The sequence below is a fragment of the Tursiops truncatus genome, chromosome 8, assembly GCF_011762595.2.
Source record: "Tursiops truncatus isolate mTurTru1 chromosome 8, mTurTru1.mat.Y, whole genome shotgun sequence".
Lineage (NCBI taxonomy): Eukaryota > Metazoa > Chordata > Mammalia > Artiodactyla > Delphinidae > Tursiops > Tursiops truncatus.
Window position 1 is genome coordinate 57,386,002 of NC_047041.1, and position 20,177 is coordinate 57,406,178.

A 20,177-nucleotide genomic window follows, 5' to 3' on the forward strand; every position below is an offset into this window, starting at 1 on the left:
CATAATAAGGATTGCCTTTTCTCCTGTTTCCAGTAACACATTCCTTATTTCCAACTGAGACCTCATTAGAATGGTCTTTCCCATCCATATTTCTACCAATATTCTGGTCACAACCACTTAATTATTCTCTAAAAAGATTGAGGCCCTCTTTACAGCTCTCCTCTTCTCCTTCTGAGCCCTCATGAGAATTGCCCTTAACAGTCATTCATGACAATATAGGCTTTTTCTAGCATGTACCTCCAAATTCTTCCAGCCTCTGCCCATACCCAATTCCAAAGCTGCTTCCATATTTCTAGGTATTTGTTATGACAGCAATCCCACATCTCGGTATTAATTTCTCTTAGTCTGTTTAGGCTGCTATAAAAAGATACCACAGACTGGGTAGCTTATAAACAGCAGAAATTTATTGATCACAGTTCTGGAGACTGGAAGTCTGACAAGATCAAGGTGCCAGCATAGTTTGTTGGATGAGGGCCCTCTTTTGGGTCACAGACTTCTTGTAGTATCTTCACATGGCAGAAGGGGCTAGAGATCTCTCTGGAGCGTCTTTTATCAAGGCACTAATACCATTCATAAGGGTTCTGCCCTCATGATTTAAGTACCTCCCAAAGCCCCATCTATTAATACCATCACCTTTAGGGGATTAGGATTTCTTTATTTTTTTAACTATTAAACAATTTTTATAGTTTACTTTTTTAATTGAAGTATAGTTGATTTTCAATGTTGTGTTAGTTTCTCATGGGATTTTATTTTTTAATTTATTTTTTAAATGATTATTTCTTTTATATATTTATTTATTTATTTCGTTGCACTGGGTCTTAGTTGAAGTAGGCGGGCTCCTTAGTTGCGGCATGTGGGCTCCTTAGTTGTGGCATGCAAACTCTTAGTTGTGGCATGCATGTGGGATCTACTTCCCTGACCAGGGATTGAACCTGGGCCCCCTGCATTGGGAGCGTGGAGTCTTAACCACTGCGCTACCAGGGAAGTCGCTCGTGGGATTTTAATGTATGAAATTTGGGGAATACAAACATTCAGACCATAGAACTTTGCATTTATTTATATCTTAATTCTTTTCAGCAGTGATTGATTGGTTGATTGATTGGCCATGCCACATAGCATGTGGGATCTTAGTTCCCTAACTAGGGATTGAACCCACACCCCCTGCACTGGAAGCAGAGAGTCTTAACCACTGGATCACCAGGGAAGTCCCCTCAGCAATGGTTTACGTCTCAGCATACAAGTGTTTCACCTCCTTGGTTAGGTTTATTCCTAAATATTTTATTCTTCTTTATATTATTGTAAGTGGAATTTTTCCCCTTAATTTCCTTTTCATATTGTTTAGTGCTAGTGTATAAAATGCAACTGATTTTTGTGTTGACTTTTGTATCCTGAAACTTTGCTAAATTTATTAACATTTTTGTGTGTGTGTGTAATATATAGGGTTTTCTACATTTAAGATCATGTCATCTGTGAATAGAGATGATTTTACTTCTTCCTTTCCAATTTAGATGGCTTTTATTTATTTTTCTTGTCTAATTGCTCTGGCTAAAACTTCCAGTAGAAGTGACAAAACTGGGCATGCTGTCTCATTTCTGATCTTAGGGGAAAGCTTTTTAGTTCTTTCACTATTGAGTATAATATTTGCTCTTGGTCATCCAATTTGTTGGCATACAACTGTTCATAGTATTCTCTTATAATCCTTTTTATTTCTGTATAATTGGTAGTAATGTCTTCACTTTTATTTCCAATTTTAGTCATTTTAGTCTTCTCTTTTTCTTTTAGTCTTTTTTTTTTCCCTTAGCTGAAGTTTGTCGATTTTATTGATCTTTTCAAAGAACTGACTTTTGGTTTCATTGAATTTCTCTATTTTCTTTTCTTTTCTCTATTTCACTTATCTCTGCTTTAATCTTTGTTATTTCCTTCCTTCTACCAGCTTTGTGTTTAGTTTGTTCTTCTAATTCCTTAAGGTGTCCAGGTAGGTTACTGAGATCTTTCTTCTTTTTTAATGTATGCATTTATAGGTATAAATCTCTCTCACAGAACTGCTGTCAATTTCCTGATACACTGACTCTTTATCTTTATAAAATGCCCCTCTTTATTTTTTTTTTATAAATTTATTTTATTTATTTATTTTTGGCTGCATTGGGTCTTTGTTGCTGTGTGCGGGCTTTCTCAAGTTGCGAGTGGGGCCTACTCTTTGTTGTGTGCAAGCTTCTCATTGCAGTGGCTTCTCTTGTTGCAGAGCACAGGCTCTAGGTGCGCAGGCTTCAGCAGTTGTGGCTCACAGGCTCTAGAGCACAGGCTCAGTAGTTGTGATGCATGGGCTTAGTTGCTCTGTGGCATGTGGGATCTTCCCAGACCAGGGCTCGAACCCATGTCCCCTGCATTGGCAGGCAGATTCTTAACCACTGCGCCACCAGGGAAGCCCATCCATTGTATATATGTGCCATATCTTCTTTATTCATTCTTGTATCAATGGACATTTAGGTTGCTTCCATGTCTTGGCTATTGTAAACAGCACTGCAATGAACATTGGGGTCCATGTATTCTTTGGGACCATGTTTTTCTCTGGGTATATGCCCAAGAGTGGGATTGCAGGATCATGTGGTAGCTCTAGTTTTAGTTTCTTAAGGAACGTCCATACTGTTTTCCATAGTGGCTGCACCAATTTACATTCCCACCAACAGTGTAGGAGGGTTGCCTTCTTTCCACACCCTCTCCAGCATTTATTGTTCGTGGATCTTTTTTATTTTTTTAAGCCTCACAGCATGTGGGATCCTAGTTCAAACCCATGCCACCTGCATTAGAAGCACGGAGTCTTAACCACTGGACCACCAGGGAAGTACCTGTTTGTAGATTTTTTGATGATAGCCATTCTGACTGGTGTGAGGTAATATCTCATTGTAGTTTTTTTTTGGCTCCATTGGGTCTTTGTTGCTCTAGTTGCAGTGAATGGGGACTACTCTTCGTTGCAGCGTAGGCTTCTCATTGCAGTGGCTTCTCTTGTTGCGGAGCATGGGCTCTGGGCACGTGGGCTTCAGTAGTTGTAGCACGCAGGCCCAGTAGTTGTGGCTCGCGAGCTCTAGAGCACAGGCTCAGTAGTTGTGGCACATGGGCTTAGTTGCTCCGCGGCATGTGGGGTCTTCCTGGACCAGGGCTCGAACCTGTGTCCCCTGCATTGGCAGGCGGATTCTTAACCACTGTGCCAGGGAAGTCCCTGATGCTTACTCTATGTGGCATATCTCTTTCTTTCTTTCCTTTCTTTCTTTCTTTCTCTCTCTCTCTCCCTCTCTCCCTCTCTCCCTCTCTCCCTCTCTCCCTCTCTCCCTCTCTCTCTTTCTTTCTTTCCCTTTCTTTCCTTCCTTCCTTCCTTCTTTCTTTCTTTCTTCTTTCTTTTCTTTTTTTTCTTTTCTTTCCTCTCTCTCTTTCTTTCTCTCTTTCTTTATTTTTTTCCCGGCCATGCCACACAACTTGCGGGATCTTAATTCCCCGACCAGGGATCAAACCCAGGCCCTGGCAGTGAAAGTGCTGAGTCCTAACTACTGGACTGCCAGGGAATTCCCTGGCATATCTTTTTCTATTCTTCTACTATCAACCTACTTGCACATTTTAAAGTGTATCTTTTGTATAAAGTTATATAGTTGGGTCTTGCTTGTTTGTTTATTCTGACAATCTCTGTCTCTTAATTTATGCTTTTTGTCTACTTACCATTAATGTAATAATTAGTATGTTTGGATATAGGTCTGCCATTTTGGTGTTTGTTTTCTTTGCTTCATCTGTTTTTAAATTCCTTTATTGGCTTATTTATTTATTTACTTTCTTAGAAATATTTACTTATTTGGCCGTGCTGGGTCTTAGTTGTGGCATGTGGGATCTTTTTACTTGCAGCATGCGGACTCTAGTTGTGGCATGAGGACTCTTATTTGTGGCATGAGAACTCTTAATTGCAGCATGCCTGCAGGATCTAGTTCCCCGACCAGGGATCGAACCCAGGCCCCCTGCATTGGGAGCTTGGAGTCTTACACACTGGACCGCTAGGAAAGTCCCTCCTTTACTGGCTTTTTTAGCTTAACCTCTTTATATTTTCATTGGTTGCTCTAGGAATTCTAATGTGCATCTTTGACTTATCAGCATATACTTAATATTGTACACTTCACATAAGGAAAAGGAAACTTGTCATAGTTTAACTCTGTTTTCCCACTTCCCCCCACACCCCTTGTCCTCTCAGCAATTTTTTTGATTCACTCATGATTTTGCGTATACTTAATGGATAATTAATTCTCACTGAATAGTATTCCATCTTGTGAATGGAATATATCAATGGATCCACCTAGTCTAGAGTTTGAGCTTTTGCTTTTATTACATTCTTGTACCTATTATTTTTGGGGTGAACATATGTACCCATTTTTGTTGAGGGTACCTAGGAGTAGAATTGATGGGTTAAGAGGTATGCATATGTGTGAGTTAACTGATCAGTTTCCAAAGCAGTTGTACCAGTTTACCCTTAAACAAGATTTCTAATTGTTTCACATCAGTACTTAATGTTATCTACTTTATCTTTAGCCATTTAGTTGGGTGTGTAGTGATATCACATTTTAATTAAAAACTTTTAAAAACCACTGTGCTGACCAGACAAAACAATATGTGGGCCAGATGTGGTCCATAGGCCACCTCCAGATTAAACTGTGTTGTCTGTGAGAATTAATGTTTGTCTTAATATGTGTGTGAATAATTTAATAATTGTCTAGTGAACAGCTGGAAGATAAAAAATTCATGCTGCAACCATCAGTGGAGAGATTTTGAAGCAAACTGCACCTGGAGCATCGATTTGCATCTTTCTTGCCCTGTTTGGTGGGGTGAGTGGAAATAACCATGGTATCATCAGGACCATGATAAATGTAGCCCTAAGACCATAGATGCCCAGAGAAAAGAGCCCTTAACCCAGCTGTGGGAGGTTCTCTATAAACTGGTCCATCCACTACCACTCCTCACCATGCAACTTGCTGTGACATGAGACTGTTTCCTGAACTTCACAGTGCTCTCAAGACCAAAATGTTTTTAGGCCTTTGTTCATGCCATTTCTTCCATCTGTTCTTTCTCCTTTCTCTGTTTGACAAACTCCTACTCATCCTTCAAGGCTCACCCTAAATTTTCACTTCCTGTCCCAAAGCTTTCCTCAGCCCCCTTGGCACAGTTGGATACCTCTTCCTCAGAGCTCCCACTGTACCATGTTCCTATCGAACTTCACTGAATCATTGCTTTTTGTTTATGTATCCCTCTAAGTTGGTGTCTGGGAATGTGGCTGAGGTGGATACCTGATATTTTTGCCACCCAGCTCTCACCTAGTCATCCTACTTCTGGGAACAGTGCCCTTAATTTCTTTTGGGACACTACCCCAACCCTGCTCTAAGCTCTGTTATTTTAGACCATCTTTTCCAGATCACAGTAGATTCAGAGATGGCCACAAGACCCAATTCAGGCTAATGTGCAACAGTTTGAATAAAAGTTCATGCCAGGACTTTTATTCATACTGTTGGAGGAAGAGAGGCTCTCTTGGCTAGACTTGAACCAAGGAGGGCATTAGTCTAGAGCTGCGGAATATCACTGCAACCTCTGAGCCAGCCCAGTGGCTGTAAAGATGGAAACAAAGCAAAGTCTAAGTGATAATATTTGAGTCCCTGGACCAAGCAGTTTCTGGACTTCTCAGGTATGTGGCCCAATATTTTCCCTTCTTGGGATTAAATCAGTTTGAGCATGGGGGTTCCTGTTACTTGCAGCCTCAAAAGGCCTGAAGTAAGATGGTTGTTTCCTTCCCTGGCCACCTTTGTCTCTATGAGTCTAACTCATTGATTCAACTCTAGAAGGATGGGAACCTACTGGGAAAGACCTCACCCAACACCACAGGGCTCTCAGAAAGCAGGCAGGGCATAACCTGGATCATCCATCAGCTCAGATGACAGAGATTCTGATGCAGCCTCTCCTCTCAAGCCCTCAGGAACAGCCAACTTCAACCTGCCAGCTTATGGGTGGGGAAAGCAAGATACAGAAATGTTAAGTGACTTGCCCTAAATTGCTCAGCTAACATGCTGCCACCAATTCTACCTGACCTCAGAATCCACACTTTTCTCACTATACCAGAGAAGGCGCTAGTAGGTGCTGAGTCATAGAGGTGTTCCAGGGAAACAGGGCCCCCCTGGGGGAACAAACAAAGCCAGAGTCAGGGCTAGAGCCAACCACACCTTTATTAGTCTCTGCAATAGGGCAACTGGAGCCCCTATCTACAAGGGAACTTTAGCAGGCTACTCTGGCTACTGGGCAGGGATGTTAGCATTTCTACTAGTGATTGGGACAGGATGGGGGAGGAGACTAGAAGGGGACCAAATGGGGAGACTGCGGGGCCACCTGCAGGGAGGCACATGTGGGGCCTTCAGGACTGAGACAAAGGTGGACCAGGTCCCAGAGGTGAGCACTGCCATCTCCCCAAGAGTGAAGGAAGAGACAAAGCCTGAGATGCTGATAGCTACAGCTATGGATAGGGGGCCAAGCTTTTGGGGAACAGAAATGCATTTCTTGATGGAGGCACCAACCTAGGGCGAGTCACAAAGAGAGCTCACCTGCCCCCCAGGAAGAGGACCCCAGGTTCAGCTCAGTTGCTGCCCCAGGCACCTTGACATGGAAAACAGGTGCTTTCCGAACACTGAAGGAACAAAGGATCCAGAAATCTGGTAGCTGGGAAGGATGAGGCTAAACTCAGGGAGTGTTTTGGGTTTGGGAATTAAAACAGGCAATATATTCATTATGGTGCAATCATGAAACTTCACTCCAAAAAGCTCACACCTCCCCCTTAGCCAGCAACCTCCTTAGCCTGAAGGGCCATCATGATCTGACCCCTGCCCACACCCCAGCCCAAATGAACTCCCATTCAATTCTTTGGATGTGCCGTTATGTTCACGGCTCTGCACTCTTGCCAACAACTTTACTCCTAGCCTACCTTCCTCACTTTTTGCCATCATACTGTCAAAAGACTGATAACTCCACCTTGTAAAGTGTTTGTTTACTCCAGTCTGCCGCACCAAGCTTGGAGCTGCCAGGGGAAAGAACCTGATTCCTGTGTCTCCAGTGCCTGGGCAACTTGAAGACCCATGAGTTGCATTTTCTGTGTCCTGGCGTGTTTGGGGGAAACATATGTGTCTATAACGGATTTCTGGGGTGTCTAGCAGTAGATAAAAGAAATTTGAGCTATGTTTGTGCCTGGGATGATAGCTTCTGATGTGCAGGGTGAGGGTGGGGAGTGGGAGGAACGATCCGAGCCCAGAAGGGGCTAATGGAAACTAAGGGGCCAAGTGGGACAGGGTTTGGATGGTGGAGGGTGGGACCAAGCAGGAAAGGGGTCTTTCTGGTCTACGCGCAGGGTCCAGGGCTCAGAACCAGCAGGGCGACCACATGAGCGAGCCGAGTGCTGCACCTGTGGCGGCTCCCGCAAGCATGCTCATGGCCAGGGGGGCGCCCGCGCTGTAGCAAGGATCCTCCCGGACCACTACGTGCGTCACGCCGGGGCCTGCGGAGAGAGAGCCCGTGAGGACCAGGGACTTAAGAGGAGGGAGCAAAGAGATCATCCGCCTCCTTCTGCTAGACTCCAGCCCAAACCAAGATAAGGCGCTGAGCCCACTCTCCTGCTCCCCAGTTGGAGAAACTGAGGGCTTGATGCGGGAAGGACGCGCGCTCTGTTCCCACGGCTTCTATGCCCTGGATCTGCTACGGACGTTCTGGGACCGTGGGGCTAGGATGGACTGGCGAGGAAACCCCGGGGTCTCTAAGAAACTCCAGACTGCACCTGATGATGGATGGGCCTTCCTAACCGCCAGACCCTGGAGTGAGAGGAGGTAGCCTTTCCCGAATTAGCCACCAGGGGTCGCTACCAGCTCAAGAATGGGTATTGCTGAGCAGCCAGCGAATAGGGGCCGGCCTAGAGAAGAGGTCAGCTCTGGAGTGGGGAGGGGCTCTGGTTCAAGAACCGTTCTGAGTCATGGGATGGGGAGGGGGCCTTGCGGAGGGTCCCACCTGGGAAAATCCATGGTCACTAAAAGGGTGGGGCCTGGCCCCTACTGATAGACCAGGGGCGGGAATTGAGGCAGGGGGAGGGGTGGGCCGGAGACTTACCATAGGTCGGTCCATAGTAGCTGCGGACATATGTGGCGTCGTGACCGTTGGGGGGCACCACCCCATAGTAGTTCTGGTATGGGCTGTAGATGCGCACCTGGGGAGCCCTGCCTGGTCAGCTGCCGGAGAGCTGGGCCCGGCTTTTGTCCCCTCCCCCCCACACCTGGTTCAGGCCCTTCTGGGCCCACAGAGCCACCACACCAAGTTTACAAATGGGTCCCCAGATACCAGCAAGCTCCTGAAGAAAGACCCTACCTCCCCACAAGGCCCTTGTCCTCTAATACTTCAGCCCCTCCATCCAGCTCCCAGCGATGCCATTTTCCTGCCCTGGCTTCCTACCTAGCACTCCCCTGATCAAAACTTCTCCATGGCTCCCTACTTCCTTTGATAGATAGTCTAATATTTGGTAGCAGCTCTCCAGTGATGACACTTGGAGAAACCCAATGGACTTCTCTACTCTCCTGGTTATGGAGAGGGGGGCCTGGGCTTTGGCCAGGAAATAAAAGGGGGTTGTGGAGGAAGGAAGGGAAAGGAAAGGTAGAGGTGGGAAGTAACTAAAGTATTATTAAGCATCCACCATGTTCCAGGTCCGAAGGGAGATGCTGACATGTGTTATTTCCTCTCATCCTTACAGCAGGCATTATTCACTCTACCACACAGCTGGGGATGGAGGCTCAGAGAAGAATGGTCAGTGTTCTCTCTGGGAGGGAGGAATAGACTGTCCGCCCTCTCCCCTCCCCCATTAGATTTTTACCAACCCCTCAAAGCCTAATTCAAAAGTCACCCACTCCAGGAAGCCCTTCTGGCCTCAGAAAGAATCCTTTCTTCCTGAGTTCTCTGTGGACTATGCTTGGGCCTCTTGTTCCTAGCCTTCCTCCTGGCCTTTCCTGCCTGCACCCTGAATGTGAGCTGCCTATTGGCAAGGGCTTTGATTCATTTGTGTTGCCAGCAGGGCCTAGGGAATAGCAAGGACTAATAAATATATGCTGAATTAAATGGAAGCTCTTAATCCAAGACCCTCATTTTATCCATGGGGAACAGACTTGGAACAGACTTCTTAGCCCCCTTGCACCTTATATCTCTAACTGAGCTTAACACCTAAATGGTCCAGGTGGTCCCTTAAAAGTCCAGGTGTCCAAACTTAAACCATCTCAAAGTAATTTCATCATCCTTCGATCCCCCCAAACCTGCTCTTCTGTGAATGCTTTCCTCTAAACACCAGCACCATGCACTCAAACCAAGACATCAGGTTGGCACCGCTGTCTTCACACACATCTTCCACATCATATTAGCCACCAGATCTCATGATTTTATCTTCTGAATATGCTCTTCTGTCCATCCTCTTGCCCAGTGCCAAGAGAATAAGCCATTGGTTTATTGGAAATTGTGGGCAACCTTGAAAACACTTTTCAGAGGAGTGGTTGGAGGAAGAAGCCAGACTATGGAGGACTGAAGAATGGTTGAGAGAGGAGGGATGGAATCAGCATGTCATGACATCTCTTTTAAGAAGTCTGGCTGTAAAGGGGAGTCCTCCAACCACACCTGTGATTTCAAGTATCCATGCCATTTCCCTTTGAAAGGGATTCCTTTCTCATCTTTTTAAATTCAACTACCTAACCTGTCTTTTAGACTCAACTCACATATCACTCTCCCTGAACCTCAGGTTCTGTTAGGGTCCCATCTGGGCACCCACGGCCCTTAGACTTCCATCATCACAGCACCAACCACACTCTATGGTGTCATTGTTGTATCCCTGTGAGGTGTCTCCTCCATCAGACTTGAAGAAAACACCTCCTGCCCCCAACAAGGGCAGGGACTGGGTCTAATCAGGCCTGACTGGAACATGGTAGGTGCCTAATGTATTGAATTTATCTCAAGTGAGTCAAATACAGGGTCAGACTGGAACTAAGGTCACCCAACTCTAAGTCCAGTTTCAAGTTAGGTACAATGACCAGACCCAGAGCAATGCAAGAGGCTCAGACAAACAATGCTCAGTCTCAAGTGACTTCCCTTACTGTGCTCCTTCCCCAAGGGTGATCCAATAGGGCTTTCTGGTAGGGGTGACCAAGATCTGAGCTCTAAGCCTGGAGGGGCTAGAGAGATCTAAGCACTCAGAGCCCCAGTTTTACTGGTAGGGAAGTTGAGGTCCAGAGCCTACATCTGCCCTGCACTGTAAGCCGGTGGGCCTGTCCAGGCCCTGGAGAAAGTAGAGAGCACCATCTCATGTCTCTGTGGGGCACCTGTTTCTACCCTCCAGGCCTAAGAAGCCCAGAGGCAAGCTCATGTGGGTCACCTGGCAACGGGGCAGGGGATTCCCCAGAGACCTCACAGAATCTAAGGGTTTGATCCAGATCCTCTCCCTCTCCAGGCCCAGCCCCTTTTGTAGGTGGGGACAGGGTCAATCAGGAGGTCACATGCAAATGGACCCCTCACCTCAGAAAAGCTCAAGTTTATAGCTTTTAAATTCAATTTTTAGGCATCCCCACTTTAAACAAACTTTTATCCTAGTTTGGGTATGGGGGATGCCTCAATGCTGGGCTGGGAATCCCAGCCCTGCCACTGATGAATTAAGTGACCCCGGTCATGTTATGTAACCTCTCAGAGCTTTAGTTTTCTCATCTGTAAATGAGGACAGTCTTTCCTACACTGCCCACTCCCAGGGCACAGTGAGAATCCAGCAGAACCATGTCTATGCATCTAGGTGGTCCTAGCACTTCTGGGCTCAGTGGTTCTGCACATCAGAATCGTCAGGAGAAATTTTTTAAACCATAGATTTCCAAGGCCCCACCCAGAACTACAAAATTAGAGCATCCAGAAGTAGGATCTGAACATCTGAATTGTTCTTAAGTCCATAAGCGATTCTAATGCACAGCCACATTGAGCACCGCTGTGCTAGCTGACCACAGGTACTCTAACCCAAGCCCCCTACTGTGCCCACCCCAGGTCAGGCTGAGTGCTGGAGACAGAGAGGGGATTCATCCCCAAATCCTGCTTTCCAGAAACACTGGGGAGAGGGGTGTGTGGCAGGGAGACAGACACGGACTAAATTATAATGCGCAGTAGTGAGGCCATAACAAGAGGTTTTTTTACTCCTTCCTTCCTCTCTTTATTCATTCACTCGTTTGCCCATTCAGTGACTACTGCTTGAGGCCTACTTGTACCCCACCCTCATGCACCAGGAATAGGAGGGTCAAAATAGACTGTCCCCGGGCTTCCCTGGTGGCACAGTGGTTGAGAGTCCGCCTGCCAATGCAGGGGACACGGGTTCGTGCCCCGGTCCGGGAAGATCCCACGTGCTGCGGAGCGGCTGGGCCCGTGAGCCATGGCCGCTGAGCCAGTGCCTCCGGAGCCTGTGCTCCGCAACGGGAGAGGCCACAGCAGTGAGAGGCCCGCGTACCGCAAAAAAAAAAAAAAAAAAAAAAAAAGACTGTTCCCATCACTGAGCACTCATTGTGCACCAGCTCTATACCCAGCACTGTGCCAGGTTCCACAGGGGCAGAGCTGACCTAACCTGATCCTTGCCTTGAAGGAAGTTCCAGGTCTCCTGGGAGAATAGAGACAAAAATATAGGAACTAGAAATCAGGCAGAATGAAGACAGGACTAAGCACTAACGCAGTGGGTTGTGGGAGGGAGCAACAATGTGTGGAGGTCTGGGAAGTCCTCCCTGAGGAGGTGGCAGCCTTTGAGGTGCATCTTAGAGGATAAGCATCATTTTGTCAGGAAATTAAGGGTCTTTGCAGCAGATAGAGCAGCACATGCAAAGGCTGGAGAAACAGAAAAGGTTGGGCATAGCTGGGAGCAGGGGGTTGAGCAGAGCAGTTGGAGCACAGGGGATGAGGGGGATGAGGTGGGCAAGTGTGGCCCAGGCCAGATTCCGAAGGCCTTGAAAGCAGAGCTGTGGTTGGTGTCCTATGAATGATGGGGAGCCATGGAATGTTTGTGAGCAGGGAAGGGATGTGACTGGGCCCACTGCTGGAGGCACATCCTGGTGCCAGAATGGAGGCCGGGAGGGCTGAGCCAGCACTTACCCAGATCCGCCTCTCAACATTACAGGGGCTCCACGAGCAGGTCACACACCTGACCTTGGGGCAAACCCGGCGGCTCCTGGGAGGGACGGTGGCTCCAGCTGGGGCCTGCTTAAGCCACAGAAACCCAAGAAGGGGAGGGAGGCGGGTGTCAGAGGCCCTCTACATCTGGAGAGACTCAGAGCTCTTCACAGGCCCTAGCAGAGCCCTCTGCCAGCTGGGCAAGGGAAGGGGGTATCCTCTTCTTCCCCAGCCCATGGTAATGGTGGGAAGCTCAGAAGGGGTGGTGATTTTGCTGAAGTTACACAGAGAAGACGGATCAGTAGTGTCTCTCCAGAATAGCCCACCTTCGCCTGTTTCAGGCTGCTGAGGCCCCCAGTCTCCAGGGAGGACAGTACAGCTCTGATCTGCCTGCCCACCCACCTGCACCCAGCACTGGCCCCACAGCCTTGCCCCTGACTGTGCCCCCGGCCCTGTGTCAGGGGCTCCTCCTGGAGCCTCCACCCAGAGTGGGGTATAAACCTGCAGGATGTGGAGGGACAAAGCACAGGTCACTACAGGACAGACAGACACAGGCATGAACACTAAGAGATGGGCAGACACTAGTACAAAGACACAGAGGTACAAACACACCCAGTTCGAGCAAGCCTAGGGACCAGAGGGATGCGCGCGTGTGTGTGCACGTGTGTGCGTGTGTGCATATGTGTGTGTAGAGCGGGGGGAGGTGGAGTGGAGGGTCAGAGTGGAGAGATTTAGGAAGCAGAGCAGCAGGAAGGTGGATAGGCAGAGAAGACACAAGGCAGCTTCATAGAGTCACAGAGTACAGAACGGTCAGCCCTCACCTCCTTCCTCCTGCCCCTCTTGGGTGGGACTGGTCTGCCCTGCGTAAGTGGGTTTGGAGCTCAGAGCCAGGTCCCTCCACCCTGATGACCACTGCCCCAGCCTCCACCCAGAAGCCTGAGTCTGCTCCAAAGCCTGACCACAGCCCCCCTGCTTAATGCCCTTTATTGCTCCCCACAACCCTCAGGATAAAGTTCAGTTCCTTCCCCCGGACTTCAAGGCCGTTTGTGACATGGCTCCTCAGAGGTCATGTCTCCTATTTCTTTCCCTCCACACCTTACCCTCCAGCCAGGCCAGACTCCTGGCCTTTAGACACACATGTGTGCATATACACACTTGCACGTACCACTTCCCCACCTCTGCTCATGTAGCTCCTACTGCAGTTAGTGCCCTTCCCTCAGAGTCTCACTGACCTAGGTTCCAGTGCAGGCTCTTCCACTGACTTAAGACGACGAGACTTCGGACGAGTCAATTCCCCTCTGAACCTCAGCTCCCCAGCTATAAAATGGGACTAAAAATACCAACCCCTACCCCTTCTTATTGAAGAATAATGATACAACCAATGCCGGGTGGTCAAGCACAACGCCTGGCCCTCAGCAGGTGAACGCCTGAGGGAGTTTCTAAATGCATCCCAGTCTTCCCTGCTACTTCCCAGGCGGACTTTTTTTTTCTAGATGAGAAGGAGCTCCACCGTGCCACAGGTAGAAGGAGCAAGCACAGAATCTGGGGTCAGGCAGATGGGGGTTGAGGCCAAGCTTGGCCACCCGAGCTCCTCAAAACCACGCCTTTGGGCAGCTCCTCAAAACCATACCTCCATCAATCACTAAGTTCTGTTGATTCTACCTCTTAAGTGTGTCTTATCCTCATCAGCTTGTCTCTGCCAGCAAGGCCTTAGTCCAGACCCACAGGCAGTCACCTGCACACTGTCCCAGCCTTCTAACAGGTCTCCGGGCATCCACTCTTACCCTCTACAATCCATTCCCTACCTACCAGCCAGACTATCTTTTTAAAACTACAAGTCTGGTCTGATCTGCTCATGCCGTTCCTCTGCTTAAAAACTTTCAGTGACTTCCCAGTATTCTTAGCGGAAACCACTATCCTTAACAGAGCTTTTAATGCCTGGCTTTGCTAACCCTCCTTCCCCCACGGCTCTCTCTCTCCCTGAGATCCAGCCACCTCAGCCTTCCTTCTGTTCTTCAACTTGCCAGCATCATAACCCCTCTCAGGGCCTTTGCACCTGCAGTTCCCTCTGCCTGGAAAGCTCTTCCCTTCACCCCACCCCAGCCCTTTCACCCAGTTGATTTCTGTTATCCTTCAGGTCTCATCTTAAGCCTTGTCTGGACTCCCACCTGGATCAGGCCATCAAGGTGGATGCACATTGAATGCACTGCAATGGAATCACTAACTCTGTAATTTGTGACTTCACGTCTAGCTCCCCATTAGGCTGAGTCCAGGAAGGCAGGGCCCACATCTCCTTAGCTACCCTCTGATCCCTGGTCCTTGGCACAGTGCCTGGCACATAGTAGGAACTCAGTAAATATTTGTTGTGTGGATGAATAAAACTCAATCTTATCATCTGCAGAGAGAGAACAATAATCCCAACCTCACAGGATGGTTGAGGGGAGTAGCTGGTACTGTAACTATATCACACCTGACACATAATACTTGCTGGACAAAAGATAGTTCCTTTCCCCCTGCTCACATGCCACCCCCTTCAACAAGCCTTCTTGGAGGCCTCTCTCTCCCTCTTCCAAGCACCAGTTGGATGTCTTCTGTCCTTTTCCACTCGGGACTCAGTCACTCACATATATGGAAATTGAGAACTGCTGGCTGGCAGAGACCGAATCTGAGTCACCCATGATTCCATGGCAGGTAGGGGTGGGGAGGAGACAGGGAGGGAAGGGGGCTCACCGGGGTGGAATTCGCCTCCAGCAGTGCCGTCTTCCATGCTCTGCAATGCAAACCCACCAGACCATGAGGAGGGAGTTCAGGAGAAAGGAGATTGGGCCCCACATTTTAGACTTTCCTCCCCAACCCAGCCTCTAGCCCTAGTCTCTTGTGAAGGGGGAGATCCTCTTGACTCCCTTGGGTAGACAAAGGTGACCCCCTCTGCTGCTCCAGTCACATAGACAAGCCCTCAGTTGAGCTGCAGCCTCCTAATGCATTCTTAGTCCATCGTCTCTTTCCCTCTAGAAATTCCGGTTTCCCCATCTGGACAAAAGACAGCTGGGCTTGGGTGGTCCCTTAGGAGTTCAGATTCTAACATGCCTAGGCTGGTTCTCTGGCTGCAACCCACCTCCACATCCCAAACCTACAAACTCAGTTCCCCAATGCTCTGACCCCAGAGCCCCGGGAACACCCAGTGGACACCGGACAATTGAGCCTTTGTTGGTTGCCATGGCACCTGGCTGGGGCGGACAAGGCGGCTCTGTGCTTTGTCTACCCCGAGCTCAGCCTCCCCTGCTCCCACACATCCCATCTCTTTCACTCTCCTGTAGCACAAAGGCCAACTGACCCTCCGCCAGAGAGTGGGAAGGGCAAGAATGTGAGTGAGGAAGACACGCCCCGTCTCTCAGTGTGGATCTGCATCTCACATGGGGGGCCCCCCCGCGGGCTGCCTCTGTTAGGCAGGTTAGGGTCTATCCCTCAGATCAGAGTACCCCCTGCCCCAGGCCATCTTCTAGGAAGGGAGTGAGAAGGAGGGCCTCTGAGGATGCCATGGGGTTGTCTGTTCCTTTGTATCACCCCCAAGCGAGGGCTCACCTCAGAGGCTGCTAGATGCCCAACTCTGAGTGACCAGGGACCACACACCTGAGGTAGGTATGCACACCCCTCCCCCAACAATCCTGAATTCATCCCTAACCATATCAGTTTCCTGGATACCATACCCATCACCATGAGCCTTTCAAATCCACTCTGCCCAGACTCCACTGAGACTACCATGCTTTGTAGTAGTCCCCTTTGTCCCCTTTTCCTACCTTTAGGGAACTAGAGGCCCAATGAGGAGGAGGCGTCTGGTCATATTCCCCAAGATCCCACCCCATCCTCTCCTGGGAACCACTCACATGGCATCATCCTGGGTCTCTGCACACAGGTACAGGCGGCCACCCTCTCGTAGGTTCACGATCAGCAGGCCATCTCGGCTTCTGCCCTCTGGGGGCTGCACATCTAAAGGCAGACACACATATATGGGGTTTCCACAGGGCACAGGCCCCAGGTTTCCCCAGTAAACCAGAAACAAGAATAGGAATTGACTTCTCTGAGTCCTTTTTATTGGCCACTGCCAACATCATCTGATCCCACACACTTTCCTTGGGATTCTGCTCAACTCTTTAGACCCTTCCACCTTTCCACATTGCCTGCTTCTCTAGTTAGGTATATCTATCTCCCAGTTTCCCTGTATAATTATGGCCTGAGCCTTGATCAAGGAGATTTGCTGTGTGACTTTGGGCCAGTCACTTAATTTCTCTGAGCCTCCTTATTTCATTTCATCTTTTTCCATTCCTAGCACGGGAGAGGGCAAGAACTGTGTCTGACTCACCTCTGTGAACCCAGCATAGGGCCCAGGTCCAGCACAGAGTAGGAACTCAATAAAGAACTGATTTCTTAATTCACACCCACATGAATTGGGGGTGATAGAGGCCCAGAAGCAATGTCTATGGAAGGCCTCTGAAAGCCGCAAAGAGCTTTCCACCTGAGAAGAGCAGGTGTTCTCAGGCAGACACAGTGTGGGGGCCGTGGCCATAGTCACAGTGCCAGAGAGAAAGGGGCTCTGCTTACCGTGGCACTCTTGGCCTATCTTTATGTCTCGGACGTTGAAGCGGATGGGCACGCGGTCCTCCTCATCCTGTGCAGTCTCATCTTGGTAGTAGCCCAGGGTTCCATCCAGCCACAGGGCAAACCAATTCCGCTTCCAGCGGCGGAGGATGGAGCCTGTGCGATATTCCAGACCCACCAGGCAGGCTGATCACAGAGCCTGCTGGGGGGCAGGAGCCCTGGGTGGGTTCCCAGAGTCCCCTTACCCCCGGCCCCCAGTGTTATAACCACCCCGTCCTTGCCCGTCTACTCCCTGAAATGATGGCAGGGCCTCTGTCTTGCTCACCCATTGCCTCCCACTGGGCCTAACACATAGTCAGGGCTCCATAAATGTGCTGAATTGTAAATGAATGATCAGATTCTTTCCTTGGGGGAAGCTGGAAATCTTTTTTTTTTTTTTTAAGTGTCACAAGACATGGAGCACCTCCACAAATTTAAATTCATGTCCAACTGAACATTTGTTTCTATAGGTACAGTTTGTCAGAGAAAAAGCGTTAAGTTGTTTTTGTATGAATGCAGAATATGATTTATGCAAGAATTAACAAAACAACTAGTCATCAAGTGCTTGCCTTAAGGAAACCCTTAGTTTCCATTGCATCCATTCTGCTGAGGGGTGTACAATTATTGCTTATAATTGTGAGCATACTTGAAAAAAAAGGCCAAGCCCCAGGTGACAGTCATTTGTGTAGTGTCTGCCTTTTCCACCAAATGGGGAGCAGAGGGATTGGCCATAGCTCACCTCACCTGTCCCGGCACCCAGCAGGACCTGGACTCAGTGTTTGCTGAACTGAATGAAGTGAGTACGGGTCATAGGGTGTGGGGAGCTCCTGGCCCGGGACAGCTCTGATTCAGATCATGACTCTGGTCAGAGGTGGGTCTGAGCCCTCGCTTTAGACATTCTGTGACTGGAAAACTTTACAGAAAAGGGTAAAGACATAAGAGATCTTCCTAGAGCTTTACAAATTCCAAAGCACAGAGGCATTTTTCATTTTGTTCTGCACCTTGTTCTGTGGCCAGCCCTGGGTATGCGTGCTGTGGACACACAGAGAATTAAACCCAGTCCCTGCAGTTGAGGTGCTCACAGTCTGGAGCCAGTATGAGGTGGGGGAGTGGTGAGGCCCACAGGTAAAGACGGTTATATATTTATCAGGGCTATAACAGGGGCATGTATGAGGCACTGGGAACGAAGAAGGGGGCCACGAACCCAGCTTGGTGCTACAGCAGGGGCTGGGGTGGTGAGGAGAGAAAAGGCAGAGAAGGCTCCTCACAGAAGGGGACATCTGAGCTGGGTTTTGAAGAATAAGTAGTTTACCAAGCAGTCAGGAATGTGAAGGACATTCCGGGCAGAGACAAGAGTATGGACAAAGGAGGGGAGGATAAAAAGGGCATGATTTCTTGGGAGAAGGGTTCACTGTGCAGGTCCAACAGGCCACTTTCCTCATCCCTGCCCCTGGACAAGGTGCAGGACAGATGAGGGCTTGGCCCAGGGTCACTCACTCTGTCTCCACAGCCAGCCGCCCCTCACCAGGGCCATTTCCTCAAAAGGACTTTCCAGGGCAGAGTCAGGCGGAACCTGTCAGAGGAGCCAAAGGACACACGGGCCTCATCAGCTGCTCCACAGCAGCTCCTCAGAGAAAAGCCCCCACCCCTGTCGTCCCTGGGGGAGCCACCGAGGAAACGTTTAAAGGAGTGTGAGTAAACAAAGAGGGCAAGCCTGTCTGTCTCCTTCCCATTCTCTGCTCCAGGCACATAATCGGAGCACTGTGCTTGTAGGGTCAGCAGGGCAGCCACCCACTGCGCTGGGGTGGGGCTGGGGGTCAGAAGCCTGGATTCCAATCTCAGCCCCATAACCTTGACCAAGTCCCTTCTCCCTGGCCTCCACTTCCAGATCTGTAAAAGCATGTCCATCGGGCAGGTAGAGACTGAAGTGACGAACTCTTAAAATGTTAGAAACCCTGGAATTTTGAAACGCTGGCAGCAGAGAATATTAGAATCATGGCAATGAATGAGGGACTTTCATGATAAGAGAAGCCTCCCTCACATTTGAACCCCACCAGAGCCATTTACAAAGTGCATAAAATAATAGTTCAACAGCAACTATGATTGATCGAGCACTATGTGCCAGGTATACTTCTCAAGTGCTTTCATCTAGTATCTCGTTGAAGCCCCACAATAATCCTTGTTATTCCCAGGAAACTGGGGCCTGGAGAGGTCCAGGCACTTTCGCAGATTTGCTTGGTTATTAAGCAGTGGAGCCAGGATTCACACCCAGCAGTCCTGGCTTCTAACCATTATTCTGGTAGGAGCTTTTAAAACTCCTGATACACAGGTCATACCCAGTAATAATTAAATCAGAATATCTGGGGGCAGGAGGTAAGCACTGATAGTCTTCCAAGATACCCAGGTGATTCAGTGTACAGCAAAGTTTGGGCCCCACTGCAACTCTATTGAGTACTTTACTAGATGGGTAGGATCTTTCCTCCTATTTTACAGATGGACAAACTAAGCTATAGCATGTGACTTGTCCATGTGTGTGACGGAGCTTGGATTGGAATCCAGGTGCCCTCTGTTCTTGAGCGCGGCTTACTTTTGAGCTGGTGCCTTCGCCCCTCCCCCCACTAGCTCACACCTGTTGCTGCGCAGCAAGGGCTGGCTGGAACACCTGGGTTGGAAGGCCCCGGCTTGTCCCTGCTTCTCTTGCTGCTCCCTCCCATCTTCAGGCTCAGACACAGGTCAGATAAAACGGCCAGGTGCAAACTCCCTCTCCAACCCCCCTTGATGCACCCACCTGTCTACACCTGTTGCGACGCTGCTGCCAAAACGGCCGCTACTTGGTGCTGCGGCCTCCCAACCCGCTGCGCCTGCGCTTTGTGCGCCCCAGAGCGCCCGGGGCTGTTCACTCCCCAGGCTGCGCCCGGGGTCTAGCTGCCTCGGGGCCCCGCCCTCCGGTCCCGCCCCGCCACCGGGGAGGGGGCGGGGCGTGTAGAGATGTGCGACAGGAGGCCTTCTGGGACTTGTAGTCTGCAGGCCTAGATATGGGTAATCAATATACAGCCTCTCGTGGGTGGTAGCCCTGTGCCCAACCGGAGTACAGGTGACAGGCCGCACCTGCGATTTTATTTTGCTATTAAGTCATTATTTTGTTCATTCATTTATCATGAAATACTTTTTTCCCAAGAATCTTGACCTCTAATTTTCTAGAAAAATGTAAATTACGAGGAGAAACCAGGCTCCTAGCTTTGCCATGTTTTCTTGATACTTAGTTTGTGCCTGGCACCGGGCGTTAGTGGAGGGCATAAAAAAGCATCCGACAAGGCCCTTCCTCCTCTTTTCCC

General features: G+C 49.2%; 1 protein-coding gene across 3 annotated transcripts; it reads right to left on the reverse strand.

Moving 5' to 3' along the window:
• Positions 1-6,438: 6,438 nt before the first annotated feature.
• On the reverse strand, positions 6,439-19,769 carry PLEKHB1 (pleckstrin homology domain containing B1). Of its 3 annotated transcripts, XM_033862308.2 has the most exons (8): positions 19,472-19,493; positions 18,340-18,415; positions 16,807-16,959; positions 16,092-16,194; positions 14,938-14,977; positions 12,190-12,294; positions 8,161-8,257; positions 6,439-7,558 (listed from the first exon to the last, which is right to left on the reverse strand). In XM_033862308.2, the coding sequence occupies exons 2-8, from the start codon at positions 18,374-18,376 to the stop codon at positions 7,422-7,424; spliced, it is 672 nt and encodes a 223-aa protein (XP_033718199.1). In that variant the 5' UTR covers positions 18,377-18,415; positions 19,472-19,493; the 3' UTR covers positions 6,439-7,421. The 3 variants fall into 3 exon arrangements, with proteins under 3 accessions (XP_033718199.1, XP_019802154.1, XP_033718198.1); XM_019946595.3 differs by lacking the exons at positions 12,190-12,294; positions 19,472-19,493 and adding an exon at positions 19,631-19,769; XM_033862307.2 differs by lacking the exon at positions 12,190-12,294 and having other exon boundaries at positions 19,472-19,543.
• Between the last annotated feature and the right edge of the window lie 408 nt (positions 19,770-20,177).

Coding starts and splice junctions, on each gene's coding strand:
- PLEKHB1 (XM_033862308.2), bottom strand. CDS start 18,376: ATGGCCCTGGTGAGGGGCGGCTGGCTGTGGAGACAGA. Junction 16,960..18,339: donor CGGCTGGCTGTGGAGACAGA/GTGAGTGACCCT, acceptor AATATCGCACAG/GCTCCATCCTCCGCCGCTGG. Junction 7,559..8,160: donor CTACTATGGACCGACCTATG/GTAAGTCTCCGG, acceptor CTCTCTCCGCAG/GCCCCGGCGTGACGCACGTA.